The sequence below is a fragment of the Acanthopagrus latus genome, chromosome 5, assembly GCF_904848185.1.
Source record: "Acanthopagrus latus isolate v.2019 chromosome 5, fAcaLat1.1, whole genome shotgun sequence".
Classification (NCBI taxonomy): Eukaryota; Metazoa; Chordata; class Actinopteri; order Spariformes; family Sparidae; genus Acanthopagrus; species Acanthopagrus latus.
In genome coordinates, this window is record NC_051043.1 from 9,046,107 (window position 1) to 9,066,696 (window position 20,590).

General features: G+C 41.5%; 2 protein-coding genes across 8 annotated transcripts in view; both read left to right on the top strand.

The window, feature by feature from the left end:
* The window catches only part of kiaa0825 (KIAA0825 ortholog), a 128,616-nt gene extending 118,395 nt beyond the window's left edge, over positions 1-10,221 (top strand). For all 4 annotated transcript variants that reach the window (XM_037097173.1, XM_037097182.1, XM_037097178.1 and 1 more), the window contains one exon: positions 9,287-10,221. In XM_037097173.1, the coding sequence (XP_036953068.1) occupies positions 9,287-9,470 (184 nt within the window). In that variant the 3' untranslated portion in view covers positions 9,471-10,221. The remainder of the gene's footprint in view (positions 1-9,286) is intronic.
* Positions 10,222-13,454: 3,233 nt separating this feature from the next.
* Positions 13,455-20,590, top strand: part of fam172a (family with sequence similarity 172 member A) — a 154,103-nt gene continuing 146,967 nt past the window's right edge. The window contains exons 1-3 of one of the 4 annotated variants that reach the window (XM_037098754.1): positions 13,455-13,898; positions 14,607-14,747; positions 16,223-16,324. In XM_037098754.1, coding sequence (XP_036954649.1) covers positions 13,817-13,898; positions 14,607-14,747; positions 16,223-16,324 — 325 coding nt within the window. In that variant the 5' untranslated portion in view covers positions 13,455-13,816. The other 3 variants (XM_037098756.1, XM_037098758.1, XM_037098757.1) reach the window with 3 other exon arrangements.

Consider the following 20,590-nt stretch of genomic DNA (forward strand, 5'->3'; position numbering starts at 1 on the left):
TCCCTCTCTCTGTTTGGGTCATGGGAGAAGACAGATTGCCTCTGCTGAGATTTTTGATCCCAGAGACCTGCAGGCACACTAGAGCTGTTAACTGGTGCCTGCCAGGCTGAATGACTGACTTACCGACTGCCCGACCAACTTATCCTCCCCTTGTTACTGCGGTGAAATAGAGGAAGGTGATGGTGGGAGGAGGAGAGCAGTCATGGCCTTTGAATAGGCTGTCATGCTCAGATATACATGTGTCAGCTTTCAAAGACAATATTTTACTCCTGTCGTCACAAGTGTAATATCAGAAATGCGATCTGTAAACACACGAGTGTTCATCGGATGGGTTGAGATGGTTGAGATTCATTTGGAGTCACTTCTTAGTTTCCTTCTTGAAACAGTTCTTGTGCCCCATGCGGTGGGAGTTTGAGAGGCGGTGTCAGACAGTCGTCAGGCACACACAGGACGCCGCTGAAAGGTGCCAAGGTGGTTGGCTTCCCTAACGAAGGCCCTCGCTGCCATGATTTACAGGAGCTCAAGTGAGAGGGGTCACACACATACATAAGAAACATAGACACGCTCGCATTTCTGCGTGTCACAACCTCCTCTTGGGTGCTGTTTCAGTGAAAGGTGCCAGGCTGCTCAGCCAAGCTCCTAACAAGAGCCAAACAGTCAAGAGACTGAGGGGGAAGAAAAGGTAGGGGAGGGGAGATAAGAGGAGCAGAGAGCTGTCAACCTCCTGGGACATGTGCAGAACTCAGCCTCTATGTGGAGCAGTCAGCTACTGCGCTGCACTGACCAGCAGGCGCCGGCTGTGTAGACCTGGCAGGTGTTTGGTTATTTGCTGTTGTCTGCATGTAATAATACATTCAAAAGCAGCACGGATTCTAAATTGGACCTCACCTTGTCAAACACGAACAAGGCCCCTAACCCTTTTCTCCCCGGAGAAAGATTTGATAGATCTTACCCACAGAAGCACAGCAAGCCTATTTGGGGAATGTAGCAAACTGTGTCCAATACACTAGTACTCACAGTCACACTGTGGTGGACAAGCAGCCTAATGATGTCTGAAATACCGGCACAACTGCTATGATATGCTGTGATAATTGCTACCCTCCTGTCCGCAGTACAAATAAATGTGAAATCGGTGGGCAAACACATTAATATGGAAATGTCTACATTAATTTGGAGCATGGTCTAAATTATTCAGTAATTAAGCCACTGCAAATTTACACAAACTTTCCCCCGGATGACTGGAGAGAATAGTGAGGAGCGAGGAACAGCCGTGCAGAGGGATTTGAAATATGTGGTCACATGATGTGAATACAGTCGTATTCCCCCCGACAAAAAATGGTATCTTGCGAAAATTGGGCCAGAAAACACACACAGTCATGCATATACAAACCCAACCAAGAGTTTCTCCTGCAGGACAAACATCGTTGTTCATTTCTATACATCTAGTAGCAGATGTGGAAGCCTCGACCACCTTTACACCACCACTGTGACTATAATTACCCAGTAGCACCACGCAAGCATGCTTCTGCAAGGTGGAGGCAGGATGCATGCATAAACAGTAACCTGCAGTTGAAATAATGATTTTAATTGTTTGACATTTTGGGAAATATGAACAGTCTCACATCTCTTTATTCAATATGAACCTGGAGCCAGCAGCCGATTAGCCTAGCTTAGCACAGAGACTGGGAGCAAGAGAAAACAGCGAGGCTGGCTCTATCCAAAGGTAACAAAATCCGCCTAACAGCACATCCAAAGCCAACCAATTGACGTTATATCTCATTCGTTTAATCCATTCTAAAACCAAAATGTAATAAGACATTCTCAGCCAAACTCTCAGCAAAACATTTACTTCTCAAAACTCTGAGGTTTTAGAAGCGCCCTCGGATTGAAGTCAGAGCTTCTCTTCTGTCTTTTAGGATAATCCAGATGAAAAGCAAAAGGTTTCTGTTTCTTTTTCAGACATGACAGTCAGTCAAAAGCAAAGTGTTGAATCTCGCAATAAATGTCTGAATCCTGCTGGCATAAAAGAAGGTTGAAAAAGATAAGCCAAAAATTGTCCATGCCAAGACATTTTGTATTCACTGGGTAAGACCTTCAAAACAACCAAAATATCTGTTACTTACAAAACACACTGAGAACAATTCGGTGCCATCATTTCTGAGGAAGTGAGACGTTGCAGGACAGCCTTGCTCTAAGATCACGGGTCTGATAGGGAGGAAAACAGTCAAATTAGGGAGGAAGAATTTTTCTGAAGCAAAACGGTCATCTTGCTGTATTTAAGGGAATCACATTGTGTAGAGAGGAAAAAAACAACAAAAAGATGAGGTAAAAATATGGAATCTGGAGCATTGTGAAGTTAACATTGTTTAATTGTTGTTTAATTGAAGGTATAGCTCGTGTTTTTGAAGTGGGGTCATATAAAGCACATATCTATAGTCGATCTGTTCCCTACCGTAATTGCCGATCAGCACAGCCTCAGTTTGGAGAAGCAGAGAGCCGTTCCAGCCCAGACGCTCAGCTTTGTACTGCAGTGAACGGAGTCCAGATGCAAAGCGTATTTTAACCACCTAAAACAAGGCTCACCTAAAAAAATCTAGAACAGTTCAAGTGTACATTGTATAGAAAAAATTTACACCACTTTACATCACCGTCAGACCGCCCTTTTTTTGTTTTGGCACTACATTTTCTCAACCGTAGAACCTCTGTATCCCTACGCAGTTGCGCTAATGTGTAGGGGGCAAAGAGCAGCATTTTGCATGCATTAAAATGACTTTGTAAAGTGTGTTTTATATTCAAAGGAGTTCACATTATTTTACTTGTGCTAATGCACCACAAGCTAGGCTTGTACCTTCTACATGCTCACCACCTCTCTTCGTACCTTGTTCGCCAAACAATATTGGCATTAGCCTACATTGAGTTTCATCTGAGCACTGCAGAAAAACAACTGTGACTAGCCAAAATGCAGTTTTGGATCTTGAAATTGTGGCTAACAAATTAAAATACAGATTCAATTTACACAACTTACCCAGAGATTCACTAGAACTCATGATCCCACTTTGGTTTTTGGAGATTTGGACCACTGCACACTGCGCATGTGCACTGCTGGGCTGTTACCAGCAACCGAAGTCCAATTAACTGGATTGAGTTGAGTACATCAATCAAATTAACAGGAGACTGTGTGTAAGAACAATATGTAGTTACTAAGGTGAACCTGTTTGAGCATAAATATTCAGTAGTGGTAAGCCACAACATTTTCTCTCTCGCTCTCTCTCTTGCTCTGTCTTTCTTCCTTAACCTCCTTCTGTCTTTGGACTCCTCACTCGTGTGTGTGTGTGTGTGTGCGGCGTATTTGAGGAAAAGGCCCTTTGTGTCGTCTGATGTGCTGGACTTATCGTTGCTTGGATTTAGAGTTTAAAACCAGAATGTGTTTGAAGTTTTGTGTATGTGTGTCTCTTCGGGCATGCAACCGCCTGTGTGTGTCTGTGTCTGTGCCAAAGCACGTACAAGCGTGTCAACTTGTGTAACTGTGGATGTCCTTTCAAAGGGCCTTCACAGATCTGTCCGAGGCCCTTTGATCAGACGTTCTATGACTCGCCTGCTCTCGACGGCCCTCGAGATGGGAGGGTGCGTGCCGGGTGGGACTCGGGGCTGGTTGGACATGGATGAGACCGTGGATTTGACCCGCGCACACACACACACACACACACACACACAGACAAACAGAACAAACGTGCAGCTTCATTCAAATGTGATACATCAAGACCTCAAAGTGAACTGAAAAGAAGCAGTATTGGACAATGCAGATGTTTTTGCACAAATGTGTGTGTGCCTATGCCTGTGTGTGTTATTCTAAGTCAGAATGTCATCACAAGGTTAGAAATGACTTCAAAGAATGAGCCTTTGTATATGGTTAGTAAGTTAGGAAGGTTAAGGTTGACAGTTGCAAAGTTAATGTTGTCACCCTCTCAAGTATTGTAATACAACATCGTCTGTGTGTGTTTGTTTGTATTTTTCTGTGTTGAACACAGCAGCTGTAGGGTAAAGCTACCTGTTCTGGTTTGCTTTGAAGTCAATTTACTTTGATTTTGCATATTTTTTGTCCTTTTGTGATTCAGTGTGTTTCTTGTAGCTTTCGAGTGGACATCAGTTTGGATTGAGATGGATTCCAGGTAGGGTCTAATACTGAGTGGCATCACCGCACCGCACGGACATACTGTAGACCTGACACTGAGTTGATCTGACAATAGAATGGATCAGTGTAGCGGCTAGTGAGTCAGAAGGTAGAGCATAATCCCTTCTGTCAAGTCTCTGTCTCGTCAATATTCAAATCCAGCCGGCTGTCCAATGGCTGTCAGTTACAATCTCCCTCTGGCTCATAGCCTGGCACAGGCACATATCTAAATTGAATTGGATGTTTGCTCCTCAATGGAAATTGAGTCGAAGAGATGACCCCCTGGCCCTGTATTGTGAACTTGTCAGTTACCCCAACTGAACTAGATTCTAATGTACAACGTCCAGTCCCAACTAATAACTTAAATTAGTTTTTTCCCTTTTCTGAAAAAAAAAAAAAAAAATTCTTATTGTCCTTTTAGTTTGTCATGTAGCTGCTGCCTCTGTCCTCTACTCTCCATTTATTTATTTATTCACTTTATTTCAGTGAACACAGTCGATTGAGATTAAACTTTGGGTAGATTTGTAAAAATGTACAGAAAGTTTGCTGAACAACTTAAAACTAATGACAAGTTGTGAAGTAAAACCCCATTTGCTTTCTCTCACCTCTTAGAAGTACTCTCTGTTCTCTCTTATGAAGATGCATTCCCATGCACTCTGCTTCTTAGACACCTGCGTGCACTGTGTTGCTATCTGAAGCACTGCAACACCAAAGACCAAGAGTCGTAGCGTGAAATGGAATAGTATGGGCTTAACGTGGATACACAAGGTCTCCTTCTACAGCGTGCACATCTTTTCACCTATTCATCAACTGCCCTCTCCTTTACTGCAAAACCTAGCCTTGACCTCTGAACTCTGACATAAGCAAGAAGTAGCCACTTATTAGCATACTTATTCCCTCTCAGGCTGAAAAGATTTGTGTCATGGCTTTCAAAAAGCGTATGTAAGCTGTCATCCAAAAGAAAAAATCTGGTGAATCGAGAAAGGCAGGCAGTAACACCGACAAAACAGGTGGAGGACAATCCAAAGAACAAAAACTTTAAAAGCCGACAGGGGCAAATCAGAGAATTCATTAAGGATGAAAATACGAAAACTAAATAAAGTTCAAACAAATGAAGCACTGGGAACACAGGCAGAAACACGGAGGAACAAAGCAGGACCAGAACACAGGAGTGATGTGGGGAACAGACTAATAAACAAATGACACAAAGGGTGTACACAGAAAAACAGTGGGAAAGAGACAAAGACAGGAAGTGGAAAGTCACAAGATACATGAGGTTGGATTTTAGAAGATAAACCCAGAAACATCTAACCAAAAAGCCAAAACATGACAGTTCATCCATCACCGGAGAGTCCAGCTCCAGCTTTTTTCTTTTTTTTTTTTTTTTTTAATGAACACTAGTGTGAATCTACAGTAGCCTCTCAGTTAGTGAGGGACTCTGTTGTAAGTTTGAAACCCATTTTGTGATCTGACTCAAGCTGAGAGGCTTTTATTTTTTCCCAGAAATCATATGTAATTCATCTTTTAGCCTAACCCCAAATGAGATGGTTGAAGACATGACGACCAGTCAAAACGACGTCCGCTTACCGAAAGTAACCTGACTCTGAAAGTCTAAAACTGAGAGGGTGAAAATGATAGAGGACATTTAACCATAGCCTCTCTCTCCCTCCCGCCATCCCTCCCCTTTTGTTCAGTCCCTCTCTTCCTACTTCTCTGACACATGTCGCCCTGGCGTGCATGGAAAGGCCTGACCTTTGGAAAGTTTAGCACTTTAAATATTTAGGCTTGGGTTATGATGGATCCTCCAGGCCCCGCGGCAATGTGCAAAGCCTCTGATTAGGGCTGCTGTCAGAGTCATTTAGCCGAGTGTCTGGCTGTCGGTGGCGCTCTCTGTTTGACAGGCGAGCCTTTTAAACAAACAGCGGTCCCAGTGGCAGAGCAGGCAGGGCACCCAGCGCAGCACAAACACCCAACACTCTGAGAGAAACCACTCAGCCTGCTGACAGCTGCGGAGGAAACCACTGGCCACTGTCTCTCATGATCTCTCAAGCACTTTGTCTTCCTGCTCACTCACTTTCTTCCACATAGTCTATACTCGCACCTCTGCCTGCTTTATTTGGGTTTTTTTTTTCGCTGTTATTCTTTTCCCCTTGCCTTTATCACAGTTTTCTACTCCTCCTTGTTATTTTCTCCGTCTCCGGGAGCTGCTGAAGTCGAACATCAAAGTTTCATCCGTGTTGTGTTCTGAGTAAGATTTAGTGAGTGAGTTGATTGCCGGATGATCTCTGAGCAGGGCTTATGCTCCTAATTTGTCAAACATCACAACTCATTATCAGCCAAAAATCAGGATGGATGCTTTATGTCTCGTGCCTGAGTCGTCGTCCCATGATTAGGACAGCTTACATTGATGTTCACGTTGAAATACGTCTGAGCCAGCCTTTTCATCTCACTCTGAGACAATCTCCCGTGGCATCAATCCTGTAAATATATGAGTCTTAATATGTGTGTCCTATTCTGTATTCAGAGGAAGAGCCAAGTCAGCAGCTCCAGTATTAATGCATGAGAAATGAGCAGAGCCCGTAAGAATTAAAGGGTAAGACTCTCCTTATTAAGATGTAAATTCTGGGGGAAAAACTTGCCGAAATGAGGATACAGGGAAGTTATTGTCAACTTCAGCCTACTTATGCATTTCTAAGAGGCATTGTTGATTTGTAGTTGTCGAAATTAGATCCACACAGCAAAGCACCTTGTGTGTTTTTCGGCTCATTTTCAGCACGAGATCAACCAATCTCGACAAATATGCAACCTATACTTTACGGAACAATTTACACTTTTGGCAACATTATCTAGTGACAGTATACATGGCAAGTATCGTTGTAATTTAATCTCTGTCTGTGTGTGTGCCCCCCCCCCCCCTCTCTCTTTCTACCTCTCTCATTTCAAATTTGCACTTAACACCTTCCTGGGGAAAGGCTTCTCATTCATCAACGGTGTTTGTCCCAGTGACAAGCAGGGCGCCTCCTGCATATCAATATCAGCTAAGACAATGCTGAGCCTGTAACCTTCAGCTAAATGTCATTCTGCTTAATCCTATTTGAAAATTAAACATTGAAAAACCTTTAGCGTACCTTCCTGTCTTCCTTCCTCTCCCGCTCCCTCCTTTATTGGCCACCATTCCTCCGGCTCCCCGCTCTCCCCTTGCTCCCTTCCTGCTCTTGTTTTTTTTCACGCCGTGTGACATTTGTTTTGTTTTGTTTGTGCAAGTGTTTGTATCCCATAATGGTTATTTAGTGGAACTGATTTTGATTTTGTGTCACTGAAAAAATAATATAGGGGCAATTTGTCTGCCCCCAGTAGGCTTCTGCTTTCTCACAGCAGAGTCTACAGCAGCCATCAAAGGCGGACTTGACTAGTTCTGCCTTTGTTCTGTCTGTTTTGAGAGAGAGTCCAGTCAGACCCAATCTAACACAACAAATATCCAGGAAAACAGAGAAAGTTGTGACCAAGGTTAGACGTGGAGGGGGACATGTGGAGTCACATAGAGAGGAAACCTTTCTGTCAAAACTGCATATTTACATAAACAGATCCTCCCCATATAGAGGGTAATCACTACACTGATGGTAGCAAGGAAGCAAAGAAAAACGATGTCTGATTCGTCCAGATACACACTATGACAGAGGCTGAAACTTCCACGAAGTGCCTGCTTCTTAGTATGCATGAAACACGTGCACGGAGCACAACTATATGGTCCATGTTTGAAGATATAGTGAGGAATCGGAGGGGAGGGAGAGCAGGATAAAAGGAGACGCAGAGATTGCAATGAAAATGCAATCATTTGCATTCAGACAGTTATAATTCTCCCTTTGGACGAAGTGTGATGCAGCAGCTCAAAGAAAGCCTTCAGCCAGCTCTCCATATGGATTTGATTGACCACAGTCACTCATCAAGAGATTCAATTGAAATACTGAGAGTGAATTACAACGTGACTACCCTTGATGTCTTCATATTGAAGCCGTCTATCCACTCCCGGAGCTCCAAGAATTAGAAAATGTGATGGGGAGAGGTACTGTGGAAGCGGTTAAACACCACAGAGAGGCAACAAGATATGAGGAGCAATTTCCTTTATGCTAAAAATTAGTCACACGTACAGGGTTGGTATGGAGTTGAACAGCTTTTGTATCATGACCTCGCCACAATAAGTGTGACAGAAAGAGGAAGACGCATAGACACATATGGCGAGCCAAAGGCATCTATTCTCTTTACTTTGAGGTTTTTACCACCGTCAAGAAGGTTATGTTTTCACCCGTGTCCATTCATTTGTTGGTATGTCAGCGGGCTTACACAAAAACTAGAGAACTGATTTCCACGAAACTTGAGAATGGGTCTCAGCCCAGAAAAGTACCCATTAATTTTTGGCGTGAATGCAGGTAAATGGACAGATCTAGGAGTGTGTTTCTCACTGTCTTCAACATTGCAAATTTGGGTGTTTTTGTTGACATTTTCTTTGATTGTGAAATAAAGCATGGATCTCAAATGTGGCTGGTACCTATGATTTAGTACAATAGGGGACTGTCGGGCCTTGGCGGAGGTATGCGCTTTAGTAAGTGCCATTTTACCGTCGGTTTTACATCCCTTGTGTCTTCATTCTTCGTGCAGATGCTTGCAAGTCTGTAAGTGTGTGTTTGCAACTGCAAGGGATTGTGTTTCACAGCAGTGGAAGTGACCCCCGCAGCATGAAAAAAAGATAGAAGCGAAGAAGACTCCCATGTGAGAATTTAATGAGTGAAAGTGTGCCTCGTAGAGCATTGGAGAGTTTCAGTCCGCCGTGTTTGTGAGTGAAAGTATTTTGGACTACAGGTGACTCTTCACTCTGTGTTGAACCCAAGCCGAGTTGGAGGCAATGACGTCCACACTTCAGTCTGGGAGACGCAAATAGAGGGGAGATGCGGGCACACAGACACACGAGCAGAGTTTAGTCGGTGTGCTGATTCTGTGTCCTCGTGCATCAAAACTTGCAGAAGACACATTTATTCTGCGCCATGTTTATTTTCATTTAACCCTGACTGACAAATGTTCATTCAAACAGCTGATGTTCTGTCTCTCTATGGTTGCCAGGTGGGAGATGCAGGAGGGTGCAGAGCTGGAAGACGGAGAGAAATCTATGGTGGAGGAACTTCAGAGAGCCTATTTTGTTTGCTGCTGCAGCCCGAGACCGCAGGACCCTCCTGAAGCTGATGAGACACTTGCAGAGCAGACTCGGGGGGAAACACAGCCATCCGATAAGAGTGCTGCCCAATAACAGCCCACGTATTTTGAATTTTTATCACACTGTAAATGTTTGCTTGTAACACTCGCTTGCAGCTCTCAAGGTAGTAGAGTGTGCGTGTGTGCGTGCGTGGGCTTGTGGGTGTGTGTGTGTGTGTGCACTTTTTGTGGGTGTAATTGAGTTTGTGCACACACTGTACGCAGCGAGTTTGCATATGTGTGTGCGCGTGAAAACATGAGTGAGAGAGCGGACAAGAAACTGTGGAACAACAAAAAGAGTGAGGGAGACGTTGCCTCCCTTCTTTATGCACGCCTCAGACAAACTCTGCGCTTTTCTGTGCTGCATCAGACACATTTCATCTTTTTGGAGCACATCTCCAGAAATCAGTTCTGGGAAATGGAGAGCCTGGATTTGTTTGCCTGGGACAAGATGGGACTGTGTGATCACTGTTGGTAGTTGAAGTTTTTTTTTTTTTTTTTTTTTGGAGACAGTGAGTGTAAAGAAGACATTGGTGTCAGCACACTTCTTCCTGGTTCCTGAAAGCAAACATCAAATATTACGGCTTGGAAGTAAGATGATGTATGTTTTGATTACAGTGTGTCCCAAAAATCTGCCCCACTATGTAATATCAGACGGTGTTTTGTGCAAACTGAGAAAACATTTATTTTATGTGTAATACGGTTGCTCACTGTATTATTTTTTCCAGGTTTGTCCATATTTTGTTATTTATGAGATGGAATCTTTTAGAATTAAACATGAAAATAAAATCATATTCTGACTTCACCACTGAATATGCCTCTTCTGTTGCATGATCAATATGTGTGATCTCTGTGGCAGTCAATAATTTATGATGATTTATGACTGTGAAGTAAGCAGTACTTTGAACACATACATCAGATGTTCGCCCCTATCATATATGATCTTCAAATAAGGATTAACCAACTCAAATGATGCTCTTTTCATCAGCAAGAATGCCAGCTCACAAAGGTTGCTGCACACCCTGTGCAATTCCATTGAGAGGGGAGGAAATCATGTCCTGCTCTGAAAAGAGATGTTCCTTTCCTTAACAAGAATTTTAATAAAAATGTTTCAAGATTACGATCACCAAACCACTTAGAAGAATACAAAAGTCAACAAACCATTCAGCCTGTGACTTTGAATAAAGGCTAAAAGGCAACAAAACACCATTAGTCTTTGAAAATGAACTGTATTTGAGTGTAGCAGAAAAAAAGTATTTGGCCAGCTAAACTGATCTTGTAGGTTAACTGTGTTCTGTGTTAATCCCCCCCCCCAAACCAGTTTCAGGACCTGTCAGGTTTATCCATCTGAACTCTCATGTGAAAGGTACACAGGACAGCAGCCAGTCACAACAGATCATGACGAGGAATGATTAATAACAGTAAATTAAACTCAATACTCTATTAAACGGTATTCATTCAGGGACTATCAAACCAACGTAAACATTTTAGAGTCCCAGAGCTCCTCATTTCCTCTTATTTCCATTTCAATTGATTACCATCAGAATATTAGTGCATTATCCATCAAATATGACAAGTTAAGTGACAACATGTCACAATGTACAGGAGTGAGTCAACACAGCATTACAGGAAGACCAACCTTCTGCCAGCGTGCCTTGGTTTCAATACATTTTCATGACAACTCCCATCTCTGTATTATTTGGCTTTCAAATGATAAACAAATCATAATGCTTGGTTTCCAGTCCTATATTGTGGCAAAACAGTGCATGTTTTGGCTTTAATAACCTGTGCTATCTGGGTTTTGTTGCCTCACACACGCAGCTGGAAATTGACAATAGTGTCATGCTTACAAATATTGAGGCGCCGTGGTCCCTCGTCAGAAATATACAGTGGTTTGGCACTAACAGATGTGTATTTTGGTTTGGAAGTCCACTCCTTACTTACTCTATAATGTGAATTTGAAATATTATGTACAGCTGTGAATGTATCAGTGGGTTACACAACTATTAAATGCCAATGTTTTATCCAGGCGACCGGACTGAAATGTATCAATGTAAATCCTAAAAATTGTCTTCACATACAAAATGAATCAATGTGAGCTCCTATTACATGGTCTACTGAAAAGTCCCATAACAATACAATAATTGCTTTAAAAGCACATTAAGTCACAACAAGCTTCATGCACATCGACAGTTCGAGCACTGGCCTACATGTCTGCTACTTTGGGTTTGAAGAAGGAATTAAGTATATGCGTGAACTGAATAGTAAAAGGGTTTGTTGTTGCTGTCTGAAGTCTGAGAAAAAAAAAAAAATCACACTTGAAACTTACATGCAACTTAAGTCCAAGTTATATGACTCAAGTCCCCCATCTGTCACTAAGCTCTCAGGTGCTGCACTGAGTGGTGAGTGAGGATGAAGCATTTCCTTTATCTTGTCAAACTCAGTAGGCATCAGTGCCACAATATGTCACCACTGTTTCTTATTTGGGTCTCCCTTCGCAGCATTGCCGGTGTTTTGCTTGAGGAAACAGGGTAGCTCAGCTCCCCTGAGAAACAGCTTCAACTTCTAGAGGCCGTCCAGAAGTAGGGCATCCAGCTTTATTTTAACCAGGAGGCTATTTCTGTGAATTTAAAAGCACATGTCACATGGTGCAGCTGCAGGTACATGACACAGGTGAACAGGGTGTGAGAGATTGTGTCTTTGGAAGGGTTACATGTGGCACTGTATCAGTGGGTCTAGTAACCATGAAACCAATCAAATGATTCCTCTCCCCTGCCTTTTTCAGTAACATGAACATACTTCCATCACATCCGCTTATCCATAAACCAGGGCTGCCCAAAGAGGGGTCCCAGTGTCAAAGCTGGTCCACCATAAGGATCATTTAAGCCCTCCAGATGTTTGTAGTGAAAAAAAGAATAAACTATCTTGTGACAGTGTTATTTAATAGGTAATAAAACCATTCACAGTCTTCATAAGTACACATATATAAGCACTAAAATGAAACTTTTCATGTTGCTGCAAAAACAATAGTTAACTGTTAATAAATGCATGGTTAAGTGTGTATTAATCTCAATATAGCAACCAAAAAAGCCAAGTAATGGTATAACAATGACATAATGGGTAAATTGTTTAAACTCAATAAATAAATGTTTGAATGCTATTATAAACAATTCTGATGAGGATATCAAAACTATGTTTTTTATAATGTTCCTAAGCACCCTATAAACAATTAAAAAATACTGTATAAGTGCTCATTAATGTTTCATAACATTTCATGATGTTAATAAGCATCTTGTAAGACTTATAAGGGCCTTAAATAATGCTTATTACAAGAGTCTTTATATAATTTGTCACCAAAACTACAATATAAATAATTGCTTACGCAGTTTGATGTTTTGTGAGAGAAGAAATCCCTTTAAATATGTAGGATCCCAATTATTGTTTTTTTTTTTTTTTTTTTTTTTTTTAAATAATCTGAGTACAGCAGGCAAATACAGTCAAATACAGGGATTTGGAATCCTAGTAACAATTTGCATACGATACAATAAGCGTTTGCTTTATGAACCATTGCCAACTATTGCCTTTCTGTATCTGGTCCTTCAAGGTAGAGGAATCTGATGTGTTTGTGACAGTGGTGGAGAATCAAAAAGACATTATGGGAAATGTTGTTATTATCAGATGCCATGTTCATCCATTTTCTAATTGTAGGAATCATTGTTTTTTTTTTTGTTTGTTTGTTTTTTTTAATACTCTTTTTTGAGCTGAGCTGAGCTAAATCAGGTTATCATTTTTTTCAAATACAATTAGTGCATAAAAACTACAATATTTGTCCACCAAAATGCAGTGGAGTGGAAGAAGTAACCAAAAATGAAAACGCTCTATCAAAATATAATTAAATTACACTGGTGTACAGTACTTGAGTAAATGTACTCAATCACATTCCATCATTGGTTCAATTTAAAACAATGAATCATATTTGACGAGGTGATCATATTGATGTAAAATCTTTATATCCAAAGCATCTTAATCTAATAACTACACAGTAGTTGTACATGGAGTGGTAGAAAAGTAGGGTGAAAATATAAAGCACACGTACTTCATAATTGTATCCAAGGACAATTGTACTGAGTTAAAAGCGATCACCAAACTGTCCAGAAAGAGACATTACCGAGTTGCAGATATCACACGCACACACGTGGACGCGCGCGTGCACACACACACACACACACACACACACACACACACACACACACACACACACACACACACACACACACACACACACACACACACACACACAGAAACATCTGTATAACCTCGAGCGGCTGCTGCTGTGCTACTGTGCCTTTAAATATCCCTTCCAGTCCGTTGCCCCGGTAACCCGGAAGCTTCACGCGCTCCATGCTCAGCACTGCTCAGAGTCCTTCCTGTTTCAGAAATTTCAAGGAAGCAGCCGCAACTGGACAGTCGCAGTGTACTGATGGTGCGTGAGTCGAACAAAAAAGCTGCATGCATCCGCTGTAAACAGCTGGTCCTCTCCGGAACTCCGTGTTTCGTTTGGTTGAAAGTAGTGTGAAATGAAAGCACGAGTTTCCTCCTGTACCTGCTCGCTGTGGCTCCATGTCGAGCGACTGCACACATTCCGGGAGTTGTTTTGAAGAGTACGAAACATTAAACAGATGTTAACTGTCGGCGGGAGAATGACGGAGCAGTCTGAGGTTGCTACGAATGTGAAAATGAATGTTTATACCGCCTGCAGCGTGGTTTAAAAGCAAGAATAACTTTGCTATGTTTGCATAATTCATTAAGTTGATGCACGTGTGCAAAGTTCAGCGAACACACGGCAGCTGCAGCACTCCCAGTGACATGCTCCATGGCAATAATGCTGACAAATAGTTGTGCTGGGCTGTTTATGCTGTGTGTTATTACAGCGTAAATGATCACTGCTCTGTTTTATTTAGTAAGCTATGAGCCTGTAGCCTGCAGAGGAGCGTGGGATTCAGCAGTTTGATTTGATGTTTTGGCTTGATGCCACCTTACAGGTGCAGCAGCTTCGTGACAGTTATCTCTATGGTCTTTGTAAATAAGGAAAGGATTAATTCTCTGATAGGTACAGGCATGTTAGAGCACACTATGATGATTTCCAGCAATGTTGATTTTCTTCCTCCTTGTCAATTCCCACATGTGGCAGGATACATCTCAGTGATCCTTGGAAGGGGAGGACCCATGCGCTCTCATCTTTGTGCTGCCACACCAGTTTTGTACATACTGTGGTTCACTATGGCCCAGGTAGCAGGCCAGGAGGACAGAGAGAAAACTACAGCACTTAAAGGTAAATGAAGTGATTGTTTTAAAAATCAAAAAGTGAGGTTGTGCCCTCAAAGCAAATGAGAAATTGAGTGGGATACAACTTCGAATGATGTTAAATGAAAATACAATTTCAATTTATGTTACTTGCCTAACCTTAAAGGTGCAATATGTGAGAATTCTAGTTGAAAACATGAAAACTGCTAAAATTATCAACAGAATGTGAATAAATAACAATTTTGACTTTATGACAACTGTCTGAGGTTAACATGCTATCTAGATACTGCAGCCCATCCCAGTCCAAAGCCCCTGTACGACCCCTATGTCATCATATGCAGCACATAGACACCAATACTCCCACGGTGCCCCAACCCTCAGTCTGGGCTGCTAGCTGCACAGTTAACTGAGGTAACTAGCTAACAGTAACTACAGTAGAGAGCATTTTGTGGTTATTCTGGTGATGCCCTGCCCTTTATTTCTTTTGATTATGAATTTGAAAAGATACCAACTTTTGCGTACTGCACCTTTTAACATTTCTGCTTTGACATGACCAGACCTTGGTTATATTCATTTTATTCTTACATCAAATCCTTGGAGTCTGTAGGTTTCCTCAAGGTGATGATGTATTTAATTTACTTTAATTTAGTTTCATCTGCTTGTACACTGTGAAGACAGCAACTCCCATGATCTCACACTTTTTAAACAGACTCACCTAGAAAAGCCTGCTGCTTTCACCTGATGTTAGTGTCACTCCTTTTACTGACATGAAGGCAAGCACACCAGCATGTCTGACATGTCTAATACCTGTATAAAATTGATACAGACTGTAGTTGTATCACTGATAATATACCTGAAGGAAAAGTGTTCCAAAAATAGCAAAAAAAAAAGTTCTCTATGGCATTATGTAAATGTAAAATGGATAAGTAATACATGTCACAAAAACATAAAATTTGTCTCACATTTGAAGAAAGAATTTCATGCCTCTCACTCTGATTTGTGATTGCACACCGTGAAACGTGGTGGATCTGCCTCTAAAAAAATATGAATTTTTAAAGTCTTGTACTGTGAAATGAAAGCTTCGTTTATAAGTTCACATTTAGATTTTTTTTGCTGAGGTCATAGAAAAGTAGATGTTCCACCTAACCTTGAGTCAAACTTGTTATCTCAGTACTAGAGCAGACCAGTTTTTTTGTGGTTGCTTTATTCTTTTTTAAAGAAAATGTCTACTTCACTAACAGTTTTTAGAAAACTGTTAACAGACATTTTGTTATGGTTATTATTTGATGGGAATGTCCTCTTTTCCAACTAACATGCCACTTGAAGATAGTGGAAAACTTGCTTAAACAATGTGACATTATCAATTTATAATACAGGTGAATTTGCTGGGTGTTCTTAAGTGATGATGTGATTAAGATAATAACATAAAATCTTAACTTCTGCCATTCTTTGAACCAAACTTTTGAACAAATGTTGATCTTAATCTTTTCTCTGTCTCCTCAGATTTGCTGTCACGAATAGACCTTGATGAACTGATGAAGAAAGACGAACCTCCTTTCACTTTCCCCAAAACACTAGAGGAGTTTGAATATGCCTTCAATGAATGTAAGTACATAATAAATCCTCAAAACATAATTCTCTGTAGCCCTATCCTTTAGAATTAACATACCAAAACCCATGAACTCTGCGTGAATAGAGGAGCACTGCTGACTGTTCAAGCATGACACTTCAACTGAGGTAAATTGGATGTTTAGTCTTGGCAGTGGATTGCCAAAATTGCAAGCACAACAAATGGATCTGACTCCTTTAATTCAAATCCCTGTTAAATTGCGACCCCTTGTCACAGCTTGAATATTTCCACCAAAAAAAGGGATCTTGCTACTTCTGTTGTGTAATTCGAACCTGAAGAGCCATCGTGTAATTTACAAACATTTGTTTTTCCAAATTTTTGTCTGGGAATAATGCATGGATCTAAGTCAGGCATGTTCTTATATGGCTGATATCTATGAGCCACTACAGTTTGATTCAGATCCTAGTAAAACCCTCAATCTAGTTGTTAATGTTTTATCTGATATTGGATTAGGCTTGATTGAATTAAAGGCAGCTGTTGGACTGCAGTGGGGGTATACACTCAACTGATGTCCATTGCAGTTTCCCCATCAATCATCTTGTGACTGCTCAGAATAGTTTTGCGACCACTGATGTGTCCCTGTAGCCTGGTCTACAGGGTTTTGATGCTGCCACCTGATTGGGTAACATTTTATAATAACCATGGATGCATGGGAAGTTTGTAGTTATTTAAACTTTAGTTGATAGGTATTTCACTGTTAAAATGATTTAGTCCCCGAAAACACCCCTGGTGTGTCTTCGCAAGCAAATGATCAATTTTACAATGTAGTTGTGTGCTTAGTCTTCACCCATAGGAAAGCAATTTGGTTGTTGATGCACATTAAAGAATAAAGGTCTGCTCTTTGGAATGACAGGAGTCCACTGTTGGCTAGTATTTAATGACATACATTATCATCATGAATAGCATGGAGTGATAATCACACGCCAAATGGATTAAAGAAAACAACAACATTATCATAAAGAAATGAACTAATTAGTCTCTTTAAACTGATTTGTTACTGTGCTTTTTGTGACAAAACATAAAGGCTGAACTTTAGTGGATTCCCCACTAGTTTCACGCTTCAGTCAGTACTCAATTGAAAGGCTACCCAGAACGCAGAAGAGCAGTTATTTAAAAAACTAAATAGAAGGCAAAAAAAGAAAAACAACCAGGAGAAAAGTTAGAATTAAACAGTCAGTAGTAGCATTATTTATTTTCATGTTAAATCATTCAGACTAATGCTGGACCTTACAAATATACAATGCAATTCTTTATGAAGTATTTATTGTATTATTGTAAAGTTGCAGCTGATGTTTATGATTTCAGTGAATAAACACTTTATCATTCATCTATAAATATTATTTGGATTGCCATTTTATAGTTGCAACTGATGTTTACAGACCTTTAAAATTGTCCAAGTACATTGTTTTTTAAAGCATTTCATTGTTGTTCACAGTGAATTAATTATTAATTAACAATACATTTACCTGTTATTAATGATGCTTATTCTAATGTGTTACCCTTTATTCAGGTTGCAGCTATTGTGAAGTTGACATAAAAACAAAATTACCATAACCCTTATAAAGTCAGTTTTAACGTGAACAGTCAGTGTGTAATTGCAGTTCTGCTCAACATAATGTCACTGTTTCTGAATTAATGACCTAAAACTGTCTCTGCTGTCACCTGGGACATTTTGGGGCTAAGTGTGTGCTGCAGATTTGTGTGTGTATGTGTGTGTACCAGTTATTAGTGACAGGAAGAAGCAGTCCTGGACCCAGAGTGGTGTGGGTCCAGATGATATAAAAGTCTCTTTAGAATTCTCTTGGCTCACTTTTATCAAACCAGGTGGAGAGACAGAGGAAGAGTTGGAAAGGTGGTGGTGGTGCTGTCTGGCGGTTTTGACTCTTAGTATTCCCCAGTAGCCTCTTTCTCCCTCTCTCTCACCGCCTCTGTTCTCTGTCAGTGTCTCTGCTGGCTGTCTGGCTGGCTGAGTGGGGGGACATGTTGTGTACTCTACGGCCCGTCAGTAACCTACTCAGCCTTGCCCTCCGCCTGACGGAGCATTTGCATAACCTCGCTGTGCCTAAGAACAGAGACACGGAGACTTATCCTCCCCCCCCAACTCGCCACCCCCTTACTCCACCCTCAAGTCCTGGCTCAGTCTCCCATGGAGGGAGGAACACTTTCAGAGACCCTCTATCGCCCTTCTGTCTCCCCAATTCTCTTTTCTCTGTATCTCTATTTCTGCCCCTGCCCGGCTCAAAAGACCTGACCGAAACACAGTTTAACCACACACACACACAAGCGTGAGCACGCACACACACACACACACACACACACACACACACACACACACACACACACACACACACACACACACACACACACACACACACACACACACATCCATACCCATCTGTATGTCTTGTCAATTTCCACTCAGGTCTGTTTTTGAAGGATAGCATTTCACAGTCACTGTGGCTCGCGGGCATTTCTATAGCTACACCCAGGCTACCTTTGCCCAAGACAGGTGGAACAAAAATGTTAATTTGACCATGTAATGATGTGAATACAGACGAGGCTGTGTACAATAGTTTGCAGGTATCTTAATCACTGAAGATGATGGCTTCATCTTGCTAGCCCTCCAGTTTTCCATTACTGGAAATCCAAGGTTATGTACACCTAATTAAGCGGCCAAATTGAGAACAGAATGCTAATTATGACAGAAAAGAGGAGAAAAGTTGAGAAAACGTTATTCCTCTGAGAGGATGTGTTGGGGGAGGCAATGGAGCTGATCACCCCCCTAGCTCACAGACACACGTACACACACACCTCGTCCCTCCTTCCCTCGTGCACACCAGCACGCACACACCCCTTTCCTTCAGTAGGATTTCATTATAGCTCCTCTCTTCCTTCTCTTAGGCAGTAGTGTTTAGATCCTCACCCCACCATGAATGCATAATTGATTTTCTTCAAGGTACTTTTTGTGCACACTGCTTTATCCTAACTTCTCACTCGACTCCTGCTCTACCAGGCACAAGTCTGCTTTTTAATGCAACATAATGACAAACCTAGATTCAGGATTTCATGTTGTCTAACAACTAACCATGAAAGCAAATGTTGTAATACAGAGTGTGTTAGCAATGTAAGATTTATCACATTGATGGGGTGAAAATGGTGGCAATTTAGAGGGAGATGAAAAAAAAGGTGCTTATGTATTCTTTTATCTTGCAAAGATATTTATTTATATCCTAGATGGGTCTCCTCACATTGTGCAATAATTGAGAAAGTATGAGAGCCCCCTGGCTATTTAGGTTAAGTATGTGTAGTTTTCAGTGGTTTAGCGCTTACGAATTCTGCAGTCATAAAGGTCAAAATTAAATTTAACACTGTTTAGTGTTTTATTGTGTTGTAGTGTCAACCTCAGGATCGATGGCCTCATTGCTAAGGTATAAACGTAGAGGTTCCACAGCCACACAAGGGTAATTGTTTATTAAGGAAGAAAGTAGTATCATTTCTGAACAGCATTTTCCTGTCTTATGACTGTTTTACATCAAATAAAACCTGGGTGTCTTAAAAACTCCTCTGCCTCCCTTGAATTATAATAAATCACTTACGAATTGTCTCAAAAAGCTTTTGTTTCCTCTCATTTCTTTTGTGCTGTAATAGCACTGGGCTCCCTTGCAACAATTTACAGAAACAGACTTAAGCCCAGTGACACTTAGTGTATGACCACACCTGGTCCTCCTGGCTGGATCTGCTGCTGCTGTGTGCGTGTGTGTGTGTGTTGGGTTTGGGGGGTTTGGGTTTGCTGGTTAGGGTGATTGGCTGATGCCCAGACAGCATCCTCAAAGGAATTGCAAGGAGCAGTTGTCGTTGTGGCTAATGTGTGCCTGGCCACCTTTCTGTGCTCATGTTCACACACACACACACACTCACGTAACCACACACAAAACCTATGCTGAAAACCTTTCCCACACCTCTTTTAGTCTTTGCTCTTGGAGATTTCAGGTGGAAAGGGAAGGGACAGACCTGTGGCCTATTGCCAGACTGAGTGAGGAAGGAGCGGGTGAGAGATTGACACAGTTAAAGGAGGAAGGGGAAAGGCTTTTAGATGGATGAAAAGAGGGAGAGAGGGAAAGAGAATTTTTTGCCATGCCAGCTGTCCGGCCCTGGCCTGCCAGACTACCCAGAAGGCCGTTGGAGTCGTGACTGGACGAATGCTGCTGCATCCACAGGCCTTGTACCTGCCAGATGGGGGT